Source organism: Cariama cristata, unplaced genomic scaffold (assembly GCF_000690535.1).
Source record: "Cariama cristata isolate BGI_N322 unplaced genomic scaffold, ASM69053v1 scaffold6205, whole genome shotgun sequence".
Taxonomy (NCBI): domain Eukaryota; kingdom Metazoa; phylum Chordata; class Aves; order Cariamiformes; family Cariamidae; genus Cariama; species Cariama cristata.
In genome coordinates this window covers 1-12117 of record NW_009619110.1, presented here as the reverse complement: position 1 = coordinate 12117, position 12117 = coordinate 1, and the positions used below count along the sequence as shown (strand labels likewise).

Below are 12117 nucleotides of genomic sequence, written 5' to 3'. Positions count from 1 at the left end.
TGCTGTCATTCCCCGCCTTGGCCAGGCAACAGGAGTTACCGGTACAATGAGTGTTACTCCTGCCTTAGCTGTGAGAGAGTTCTTTGTATGGTCAAGGGACGCTTAACCACCCAACTCCTTGTGCAAAGGCCAAGGCCTAATGGGAATTCTTGAGATTGTAGCAAGGCCCAGAGGAGCCGGGGGGGATACACCACCACAACGCTGTACTGTAAAAGAAACATGACAGCACCAATTTCTTCCTTTGTCACTTCAGAACTGGTCCCTGCTAGAAAGTGATGCTTTAGATTTATTGTTGGAATCACTGGAATCATAACAATTAGATGAGATAACGTGGGGTTTTTTGCTTTTGTGTCTTTATTACAGGTCAGATCTGCCGCGCGCATAAGGTTTTCTTCCACACAGATGCTGCACAAGCAATTGGTAAAATTCCTATGGATGTCAACAACATGAAAATTGATCTAATGAGCATCAGTGGCCATAAAATTTATGGACCCAAAGGTACTTGCTGAAGTGCTTTTCTAGAGAAATGTTGTTTCCATGCCTGCCTTAAGGTAACTACACAAAGTACGAAGTCAAACCTGTCTGTCATAGTGACTGTTACTTAAACTGTAGACAACTGTTCTAAGACTGGTATTGGACTGACTGTGGAGTTGTTCAGGCACTGCTGCCAGACTTAGAGCTGCGGTAAGTGGATCTGCAGTGCTGGTGGGTTGTGAGGTGGCTTCACCCAAGGAAGAAACAATATCTTATAATGGTGGCAGCATTAGGAGGAGTGGCTTTTCAGGAGTCATCTGCTTGGTGTGAAGCAGCATTGATGCTGAAACGGTTGAAATGAAATCACTGGGTTACAGGGCAAAGTTCAGACCCAAGTGTAACTTGCAACGAGGAGATCAAAAGGTAACTGGAAAGTTTAAATTTTTAGTGATTTTGGTTGTCTTTTACTCCCAATGGCTTCTTCCCCCCAACCCCGTTTGTGCATCTTACTTGCAGAATGGGGTTTAAAATCCGGCTATGGATTTTCTAGTTGATTCCCAAATAATAAAAGTTCAGCTATTATCACTGTCACAGTCCATTTAGTTTGTAACACTGGATGTAGACAGAAAGAAATCAGGCTTGCTGTATTCTGTGTGCTATTCAGGAACAAAAGGCAAAATTATTGTTTCTTCAGTAGAGCTGTATGAGCTCTCCTGAGAGCTGAAGACATATCTCTGGATGAGAGTGAAGTTTTCAAGCAATAACTTTGGGCAGGTGACAGACATAAATTTTCACAGCTTATTATGACTAGAAGTTGCAACCATTCTTCCTGTGGTGATGGTCACTCGGGAAAAGAAAGTCACATGGTCATTCTGATGGTCACATATGCCACGGCATATGAAGACATGGAAATCAGGTTTCTAGGTGATGAGACTAGAAAGTGAAATTGGCTGTCTGTCAAAACTGGCTCATCTAATCTGCCCGTTGGAAATTGGTGCCATTGATGAGTCTCCCTAATGAGAAGAAAGGGAGAGGACTCCTGGGTATCATGCTGGCCTGGTGATCCAGGGAAAGGAGTTCTTCTAGAGCTTTCAGTTGGACATCAGTAAGGGAACATCAGTGAATTAAATATCTGCACATAAAAACTTCAGTGCAAAGGGATGAACCTCAGCTGTGCACAGGAATTGTGAGAAATAAGGGAAGTGCTGAGTCCTTAGGTGGCTTAAGCACACTGGGAGAAACTGAGCTTCTCCCATGGCTGAGGCTGTGGGAGCCTGAATGAAGAGGAACAGGAACGGTGGGAACAAACACCATTTCCTAGAAAATATTGTGCTTCTGTATGTGTTCACTACATTTTTCTTCAGTGAGGTATCCAAATAAGTGTTTGCTGTGGAAATAAGAAATGTTTCCAAACCTTGGAGTCCCTTTTCGTAATTTCAGAACTGTGGGTGTATACTAAAACAGCTTTCCTTGTTTTCAAGGGGTTGGTGCTATCTATGTTCGCCGTCGACCGCGTGTCAGGCTAGAACCCCTGCAAAGTGGGGGAGGCCAGGAGAGAGGACTGCGGTCTGGGACTGTGCCCACTCCTTTAGCAGTGGGTCTGGGGGCAGCGTGTGAAGTGGCACAGCAAGAGATGGAGGTATGTAGGAGAAGATATTTGTCCTGGATTCCAGAAAATAATATAACAAGGCCAGTGAGGCCTTAGATTCCTTTGGTCTTTTTGTGTCCATGTGCTTGAATTAAATTTGATTCTTGTGTTGTAACATTAAGGAAATATTTTGAGATCTTCAAGGATGTTTTTGGGTAATTGGAAGTTGATTTTCAGCTTTCTTAAGTTTCTTTTTTCTTGAAGTGGTTTGAATCATGGTTTTCTACAACAGGCTTACAGTTGACAGTTTTAGTGAAATACAGCTTTAAGTGCTTGTACTCATCTCTCCATTCTGCACACACATATTAGCAGCATCTCTGAAATGGAATAAATCATGTTTATGTAATGTATATTAAAAAAGCAAGTATTCCTAGTCCATTATCATACCTATTAAATGTATGTAAGTTCAAGTTTACTGCAGCTTTGCAACTAAGAGTGAAGGTTTTTTTCCTAGCTTGGACACTAACGTTTATTTGCTATATCTGGTGCCTAAGCCTCTGTGTGCTGCTATATCTGTTTGTGGGCACCAATGCATTCCTTACAGCTGGAATGTAAAAATCCTTTAATATCATGCCAATGGGATGCGTAAGCTGGGTATCTGTACACATAGGATCAAGCTTCTTCCTGGGAGACAGGCGGAGATCCACTGAGCTGGGTGGTTATGGAAGCCTTCTTAGAGGCTGGAGAGCCTGCAGAGCCTGAACTCTGCACGAGCCTCAGATCTGGGTTCTCGTCCTTGCCTGGCAGAATTTTGGCGTTTCTAAACCAAGTAATATTTGAGATAGCCTTGTTTTCTTCTAAAGCTTTGCCAAGCCTGTAAACAAGCATGAGTTGTGTGTGTGCATCTGGCTGTTTCTAGGCACCAGAGCTGATACCACACCTTACTGCTTTTTTTTAGTGTGAGTGATCTCATTTTTTAGTCTAGAACAAGACACTGCACGTGGGCAGTTCTCACTGCGTAGGTTATGTGTTGTAAAAGCTGAGTTCACAGTAATTTGCGAGTCCATGTCTTTATGTAGTACAGTTTGAGAGCTCCTAGGGAAATAAGGGGCACTTACCATAATAGATGCCCTTTCTTGCATTGCAAAATTTGTCATCTTATGCATTACCTAACTTGTTTTTAAATACAAAGAACTCGATGTTTTTATGAAAGCCAGTTTGGCAGCTTGTTATATATAGATCTTTCTGAATGGTTTGGAATATTTTTGAAGGCTGAGCTAGCTAGGACTAAACTGGTAATTCCATTTTAAAACAGTCTCTAGAGTAGGCAAAGTTTTACAGTTTCTTTCTAAGTTTCAGATGTGTTCTTTCCCTTGCCTAACCAAATCCAAACCCAGCTACTTCAGTCTCTCACGGCTGGTGACACAAAGCAGTTTGAGTCTATTATTTTGATCTCTCTTCTGGTTTCTTTGCTAGTATGACCATAAGCGAATCTCACAACTGGCGGAACGACTGGTTACAAAAATAATGAGTGAAGTTCCTGATGTGATTATGAATGGAGATAGAGAGCATCGCTATCCAGGTAACATTAGCAAAATCCTGAGCCCATTAGAACCGTCAACTCCTCAGTGTTAATGACCATGACTGAATAATGCATTTTATCATAGAATCATAGAATGGTTTGGCTGGAAGGGACCTTAAAGACCATCTGGTTCCAACCCCCCTGCCATGGGCAGGGACACCTTCCACCAGACCAGGCTGCTCAAAGCCCCATCCAGCCTGGCCTTGAACACTTCCAGGGATGGGGCAGCCACAGCTTCTCTGGGCAACCTGTTCCACTGCCTCACCACCCTCATGGTGAAGAATTTCTTCTTAATATCTCATCTGAATCTTCCCTCTCTAAGTTTAAAGCCATTTTAGCTACACATTGTGCAAGTACTGCCATGTGGGGTAGGATTTGCCCTAGATTTCATTTAATGGAAGTTTCTATTTCATTTATTTGTATGTAGGATGCATCAATTTATCTTTTGCATATGTGGAAGGGGAGAGTCTTCTGATGGCTCTGAAAGACGTGGCTCTGTCTTCAGGAAGGTAGGTGGAATGTGTGGGAAGGATAGCAGTATATTTTGGAGAGAAAATAACATCTGCTAATGGAGGTACAAACTAAGGAGTGGTCTCATCCATGCCCCATATTTGTGTATTCGGTTAACAAGTTGGGCTGGCATTGACTGCATTCTAAGATGGTGTTTCTTTGAAGTGGTACATTTCAAATGAAGGTCAAATTTACTCATCCTGAAAAAAAACCCCAAACCAAACAACCAAAAAACACAAACAAACAAAACCAGAAAAACCAACCTAGAAATTCTTACCTGCCTTGCAGACTGATTACCTACGATCTGAGTAGCCTTGACCTATAACTGCCAGTGACACTTTCATTCTAAAGGCTTTGAGCAGCTTCTGTCCTTCAGCTGGATTTCACACAAGGGCCAGATCATAACTAGAATCTAGCTAGACTGGACAAATATATGAATTAAATTAGCTCATAGTGCCTGTGTTTCATGCAAAAGCAGAAAGAAAATTTATGCTTGGAGCTCTGTTGACTACAGGAGTGACAATTAACGTTTCTGTTACTAAGACAAACTTGATGTTTATGATGAAGTTAATGGAGTGTAAAGACTCCTTCCTTTCCTCACCTTTGAGAACAAAGCTGTCAGCATATCTTAAATCTCTTCTGAGATTTTCTCTTTGTGCAGCAGAGATCTGTAAACAGCTCTGTGGTTTGTGCTGCAAAAATTGAGTAACAACATGTAAGCAGTTTTGCCTGCTGCTTCAAGATGGAAGTTCTTTCTACTGACGGCTATATCTAGATCATCTTGCTCTGGATTCCTCTGTGCGCTGTTTTTCATTCATTTGTTCTGCCAATCAGCAGATCCTGAAGTCTTTTTTTTTTTTTTTTCTTTTCTAATATTCCTGTTGGTATGTTACCTTCTCTGGCTAGTTCTATCTTGGCTCCTTTGTCTTTTTTTCATGGCTGTCACTTCAGCTGCCTCTTAGTCTGCATTCCCGCTGCTTCTGTTTGGCATTGTATTTATTCTTACTGTGTTATCTGTGTTCCCTCTTCTTACCTCATGTCCCCTCTAATGCCTGCCCATTCCACTTTTTTTTTTCTTCAGTGGCAGAAATACCACTCTTCTTGCTTGTATTCACTGGTAGTTTCTAGGAGGCTGGGCAAGCTGATATAGGTTGTTGTAAAGAGTCATAGCAATATTAAATGTCTGTAAGTGCCCTGTTCTTTGTTGGAGGAGATTAGTGAAGTGGTGCTTCAGTGTAGCATCTGCACATGAACAGAAGTTTGAAATTTGCCTGCCTTGCCTTTCGCCAGTGCTTGCACGTCAGCTTCTCTGGAGCCTTCCTATGTTTTGCGGGCAATCGGAACAGACGAAGACTTGGCTCACTCATCTATAAGGTGCGTGGAGTGGTCTTCCCTAATGCTTCCAAATACCTTTTTTTCCTGCTAAAAGTAGGTGGTGGATTTGTTCCACCCCTCCCTATGCATGTTATTCTAGTCCTTAATGGTTTTCTTTTGGTTTAGATTTGGCATTGGTCGTTTCACTACAGAGGAAGAAGTGGATTATACAGTGCAGAAGTGCATACAGCATGTTAAGAGGCTGAGGGAAATGAGGTGAGCCATCTACTTATTGAACTTAAAGAATTCTTAGGTATGATAATAGTTTGTAGAGTTGGATTTAGTTGAAAGTTCTTGTTTGCTTCAAAAATCTGGTGGTGTCTCTGTATATAAGCAAGCACTGTTGCCAGAGTGGGTAGTGGGCCTGATCTTAACAGTAGTGACAAATTTTTAAGGAAATAAACCTGATAACAAGCCGCCTCCCAGATCCTGCCTTTGTCAGGGAAAGAACATGAGTAGGGCAAGCACGTAGGGCAGTACCTAGAAGTTTCTCAGCCACAGATGGTATTCCTCAGTTTATGTATCAGTAAGTTGGGTTTTTTTGGTGAAACTGAAAGACTCGTGACTCATCTGGACAGTGTCAAATGCGAGAGCTCACCGTCTAAGAGACACGAGTACTTTATGCCTAAAGTGGGAGCAGGAAATGAGGTGGAGCACCTGCCCACTCACCTCTTGTATTTTGGGCTGAGGACACAGTTGAGGACTAGTGACCTGAAGCTCACTGACCTCCAGAAGGGGAAGATAGGTGGATAGGTATCTCCTCATTTCTTGTGTAGTTGATGAAATTCTGTTTGGTTATTGTTGTTGTCCTGTGCATTTTAGATAGCCTTCATTTTTCTCTTTTCTTTACAGCCCCCTCTGGGAAATGGTGCAGGATGGAATTGACCTCAAAAGCATTAAATGGACTCAGCACTGAGAAAAACATCGCTATCCATGGACTAGACGTGGATGTGGATTGAAATGCATTTTCTGTACATTCCTGAACAAATTACACAGCACTTCTGGTTTTTGACACTTGCATTTGATTGGAAAACTACCCTTTCTGATCACAAAATCTAAGCAGCCAAAAATTAAGCTAGTCTTTATCTTGGAGAAAGGCAGGATGATAGAGCACCCATTGCATTTATATTGACACACAGAAATTTATGTTAAAACACAATTTATTTGGAAATGTATTTTCTAATAAGAAAATGAACTCAGTGTGTTACTCGTGGGCCAGTGGAATCCCATGTAGCTGTTCTGTTTGCAGCACAGGCCTGTTGCCAGGCCTCCTGTTCTTTCTGTTTGAGGCAGGCATCCTGCAAGAGCAGGTGTTTTTGTGCTGCTCAAACACGTTGTACTGTGAGAAATTCTCCAATAGGACGAAGCTTGGCATTTCTAGAGAAAGAGGATGCCTCAGTGTGGCTATGTGCCTTCACAGTTCAGTTGTATGTGCAGTTTAAGAACAATTTTATTTTTTTTTGAAACTGAGTATTTTTGGCTCTTTTTCCTTGGTTTTATCTTTTTTTTGGCTGATGCTTGTACAGAGCGGCGTGCATTAATCGAAAATATCCTTCTGCGTTACAGAATTTATGATACGATGATGATGCACATTGCTCTCCCCTCCATTGTGTTTTTTCCATGCAATTTTTTTCTAAGTAAGGAAAGAAAAGGTGAATGACTGGGGGAGGGGGATAGGCAGAGTATGTCAGCTTCAGTTGCAGTGCCAGTTGAGTTGGAACAGGAGTGGTGGAGGTGGTGGGGAGAGCAGATGAAGTGCAATGGCTTAATGCAGTCAGGGTTTTCTGGTGTTTTTTCCTCCCAGTGTGATGAGTCCCTTGCTATTACTCAGAGTTTGCAAACAGGTCGATGGCTCCTGTCATGTTGGGGAGTCTTGCCCAGTGGAGCCCGTTTGTTTTGTCTGGAGGTAGGACCGTGTGGCTCTGGAGTTCTCTCTGCCTGCCAGGCCATCCTTCTGTCTGACTTGAGACTTACACGGGAATCCATTCCCTGGAAATGCTGGGGGAAAGTGTCTGTTGAAAAGGGTTTGAGGAGATTAACTCATATCAGTGTCTCTCCGTGTTTACCTTTGTTGAAGGTAGGAAACGTAACCCTGTATGACGAAGTGCCTTTGTTTCAGTTGCATATGCAGATGGCTCTCAAATTAGTTTTGTTATATTAGCTGCTGAATTTAATATACCCTATAGACAGTACATCTTCAGTTCTGGATGGTATCTACTTCGAGGATGAACCATGTAATGTGAAAGCTGAAGCCAAGTCTCACAAAGGGGATTGTGTTACAGAAGCTTGTGCTTTTTACTTTGTTGTTGTTGTTACCACAGACAGATTTGGTTGGCTGTAATGCAAAGCTAATCCTCAGTTGTTCTGTTCGAAATTATTAGCTTTAGCAGTTCTAATAATGTAGGGCTGGCACCTTATATTTCATCACAACATTTTTAAAACTACCATATGCATAAATAGGTGTTAGAGGTGTTGTATGTACTATGCTTTATCCTTGGGCCATATTTATTTTCTGGATTAAGCATGTGATAACACTTTCTCAGCGTGTTTTACAACTATATGTTTATGAAATTGTTCTTTGTGTTTCATGGATGATAAATTATAGATAAGACTTAAACTTGGCTACTTTCAGTCTTTTTGGATGTACCTTTCTGGCTGAACTATTACAGCACAATTAGTAAGCTGCTAAATTGCAGCCTTTCATTAGAGAACAGAGAAAGAGAAACTCCCCAGTTTTCTGTGAACACTGTTCGAAGTTCTTTTTGTCATCACGTCGACATTTGACTTTTCATGAGTCATTCTCAAACTCAATGCCTGATCTAAGCCCCAAATCTTGAAGATTCTGACCACTTCTTACATGCTAAGATTTAAAATATAAATTCTACATGTAAAGATTTGGGAAACTCGTTCACACCATTAACAAATGTTTGTTTGAAAATGCCTATAGGACAAGATGAGGAAAAATTTATAGTGGAGATACTTTTCCGCATGACAGAAAGAAGTAGTGCCAGGGATGAACATCTAGCTGTACACCACTGCATGCAGTTAAAGCATTTTGTATGGGGAAGTGAATTTCTTTGGAAGGAGAATATTTACAAATGGAACTGACTGTAAGCCAGAAGTGAGGGAGCTGTGGCGTTTTGTGGGGTTTCTTTTGGTCATGAATTGGAGCTATCTGTGGGGCATTAAATTAATAATACAAGGTGAGGATACCAGGAAGGTGAAGATTTGGTGTTGCCATTGTGCAAGTGTCATAAAAATTGAACCAGTGTGATAAATAGGAATAAAATAAACTTCCAGTAGTGCCAGATGGTTAGGTAATACACAAGGGGAGTAACAAATTCTAGTTGATGGATTTTAGTGTTTCTAAACGCTGATAAAGTATGTCACCTAACTACAAACATTGAGTATTTCTTCTGGAAGGATAACACAGAATTGGAGAGTTACCTGTTCTGGACTTGAGACAGAGAGGAAGAGGGTCAGTTAACGGATTTGTTGACAATGTTATACAACCAGCCATAAACTTACTGGGGATTTTTTAAAAGGATAAATTAACATAAACACTATTGCCTTCAACCAAATACCACCTCTTATCTTCGATCTTATATCATCCTGATTGATCAGCTTGCTGCTCTCTGCCCCTCTGGTGTGACGTCAGTCATGGTCCAACTGTTTTCAGTCAGGTTGTTTCTGCTAACAACATGCATTCCCTGTGCTTTGAAATGATACAGTTTCCCAAAGCTGAGTCCCAAAAAGTTGGCCTAAGAGATCTCTTCTCCACTAAAGACAGTTTTGATTAAATTTCAGGATGGCGAATAAGGTACTCCACTGGAAGAAAGCAAATGCCAGTTTTTTAAAATGGACAAGCTGAGTGCTTGGGAGAACTGAGCACTCTTGACAGCTGATGTTCCTGCTATCCACCTGAAACAGAGCAACAAAAAAAGGCTGGTACAAGAGGCTCTTAGAAGATGAAAAGCTCATAGTAATGAGCAATCCAAGTGGTTTTGTGCTGAGTAGGCATAGTAAAACCAACAAGGTGTTTAATTTTAAAAAGTAACTATACAGGATCAGTAAGGCACATCATAGCTGACTGACAAATCTTTAAATATAGATAGGAATGAGAAACGATAAGAGTATTTCTGGGAGGCGTCTGCGAGGATTATTTCTGATGAATATTTTTCTAAATGATCTGGAAATGATTAAGACTTGCAGTTGACATGTAGTAATTGGAAAGGAAAATACGAAGTAATATGAATCATTAGTAAACTGGGTTCATCCATCCAAACCACATCCTTGTACAGATGAAGGAATAGGATCAGAGGTTGTTTTTACAGAATGGTATCTCTAGGGTGCTGAAGCAAGGAGCCTGGTATTTGGGGTAATGCAATGGTGTGGCTAATGATGTGGCAAAAGTGTAATGCAAGGAGGAAGACATTTTTCTTTCAGATGTGGAATTAGCACAATGGGTGCTCATTCCCTCAAGCTTTGCTTTTAAATGTCCTGTGTACATTTTTTTTTTTCCCCCTAGCTGTGTACCTAACGCCCTACTTCAGTTTTGGTGTAGGTGGAGGAGACATAAATGAGCGCTCTCTCAATAGTTTCCTAGTACCTAATAAAGGCATTCCTTTCTAACACCATTTTTCTCTGCCTGCCTTCCACCACATGTGTGTTACAGGGGAGCATACTGGACATGGTTACCAATGATCCCTGTCCTTTAACCGTCTGCCTGCCCATGTTTTGCTTTCCAGAGACACTTTTCCTCCTGCTATTGGTACCCAATGGCATCATGCTGCCAACTCCTCTTTGGTACCCTTGGTCACTTGGCATGCTCCTAATACCAGTCCAGGATTTCGTTCCCTCTCATCCATTCTACAAACAAATCTTTCTGTTGATCTTGAGTCAATTAAATATTCTCTCCCCATGAAAATTTGGGTATGGCTGAGAAGACAGTTGGAGACCTGGGGAGGTAATCTGTATCATAGGCATCTGTTCCCGACTTTGCTCCCACTGAGCTGCAGCACAGACCAGAACGCTTGAGGTGCAAGGACATGTGCTGGTCTGCAGCACCTGCCCAGGGCATCAGGACTTGCTCTCCAGTGTGCCTTTGTGGAGTGAGTACAGACATAGACTAGAGGCCTACTGAGTGTTACGTAGTTTGGTCCTGGTTTTTTTGCTGGTCCACACAGTAAACATCACAAGTCTCTCCACCAGACTTTATTTCAGCAACAAAAAGCAACATGATGACCCATTGATGCACAAAAGCTGTTCGTTCTTAGTTTTCCTCTGACTTGGAATACTCCAGTGCTGCACTTTTGTTACCCTACATCTTCTCACCGCTGCAGGGTGGCCAGTGCAGCTCCAAAAGTGCTGCAGTGCCACAGAGCGAGGCCCTGAGCTGCAGGTGCTCCTGCTGCCCCTCGCATACCTTGGGCGAGCAGCTCTGCAGGGGCAAGCCTGGCTGTGGGTACCTCGGGTGACTTCCATGAGCTGCTGCTCTCAGCTGCGGTGAGGGGTGCCTGCTGGCAGCTAACCCTGCCCACTGTTACCAACGCTGTAAAAAGATGAATTACTGGATACTACCTACAGCAATCAAGGGGTGATAAGGAGTGTAAGCAGATGGCACACCTAGCAAGGCAAAAAAGAGGTGTTAACTTGACAAAACTGATAAATTTTCAGGCCAGCCATTATCATAAATACCAAATAAAGTACAAAATCTGCAACATCAGGGATAATAGGGAGAAGATAAATGAGTGTAAGTTGTTTATGGGGAGGGGATAAAGGTAAAGGAGGAGAATTTAGGAGTAGAAAGAGGGGATAGACAGGGAAGCAGATCATGGAGTGCAGGTTATCGTGGCACTGAGCAGCCCCAGGCCTGATCCCATTGCCTCAGGACAACACCACATCACGCAGTTTGGCCCTGTTTTCTGTTAAGTGGTGAAAAACAACTAAGTCAACTGAATTGTTGAACTCCCAGATTTGCTGGAAAAGTGCATGCAAGGTGAGGCGATGATTTATTTTAATTTGTTTCTGGCAGCAGACTGCAGGGTTTTTTTCATTGAAAATGGATGCTGCTGTAGTACCTGTGTTCACTGAAGTGCAGTGACAGCGTCTCCCAAAGAGGGTCTAGCTGTTCCTCAGGTCAGGCCGCTGTCTATTTGTATTGCATGTATGCTTAGTCAAGCAAAGGATAAATATGGCATGGGGCAGTTACACTCAAAAGGGCATCAACACAGGGTAATCTTTATTTTGGATTCTGCAACCTGGTCCTAAGTGAAGAAGTCAGAAACAACCGCTCTCCTCATGGTTCTTTTGTTCACTGAAAGCTCAATGCCTCCTTTCGAGTCCCCGTTTCCTCAGCAATAACCCTCAGTTACACCATCATTAATTTCCAGAAAATGTGTCACACTGTCACGATATTACTATTGTACCAGAGGCAACTGTACGAATGTTATACTGTGGGTCCGACGTTGCTCTTTTCAGACTTCTAGCTGTGGTGTTGCCTTAAGAAAGGAGTGTGGTGACAGGGGATGCAAGCAACTCTTTTCCACAGCAAATCCCACGGCTTCCCGCCCCCGCCCCTCCGGCGAGG

General features: G+C 42.3%; 1 protein-coding gene across 1 annotated transcript in view; it reads left to right on the top strand.

The window, feature by feature from the left end:
- Window positions 1-6746, top strand: part of NFS1 (NFS1 cysteine desulfurase) — a gene marked incomplete at its 5' end in the record, with an annotated part of 12823 nt that extends 6077 nt beyond the window's left edge. The window contains 7 exons of the mRNA XM_009701105.1: window positions 364-498; window positions 1956-2113; window positions 3539-3644; window positions 4072-4153; window positions 5445-5528; window positions 5655-5744; window positions 6381-6746. Coding sequence (XP_009699407.1) covers window positions 364-498; window positions 1956-2113; window positions 3539-3644; window positions 4072-4153; window positions 5445-5528; window positions 5655-5744; window positions 6381-6444 — 719 coding nt within the window. The remainder of the gene's footprint in view (window positions 1-363; window positions 499-1955; window positions 2114-3538; window positions 3645-4071; window positions 4154-5444; window positions 5529-5654; window positions 5745-6380) is intronic.
- Window positions 6747-12117: the final 5371 nt, after the last annotated feature.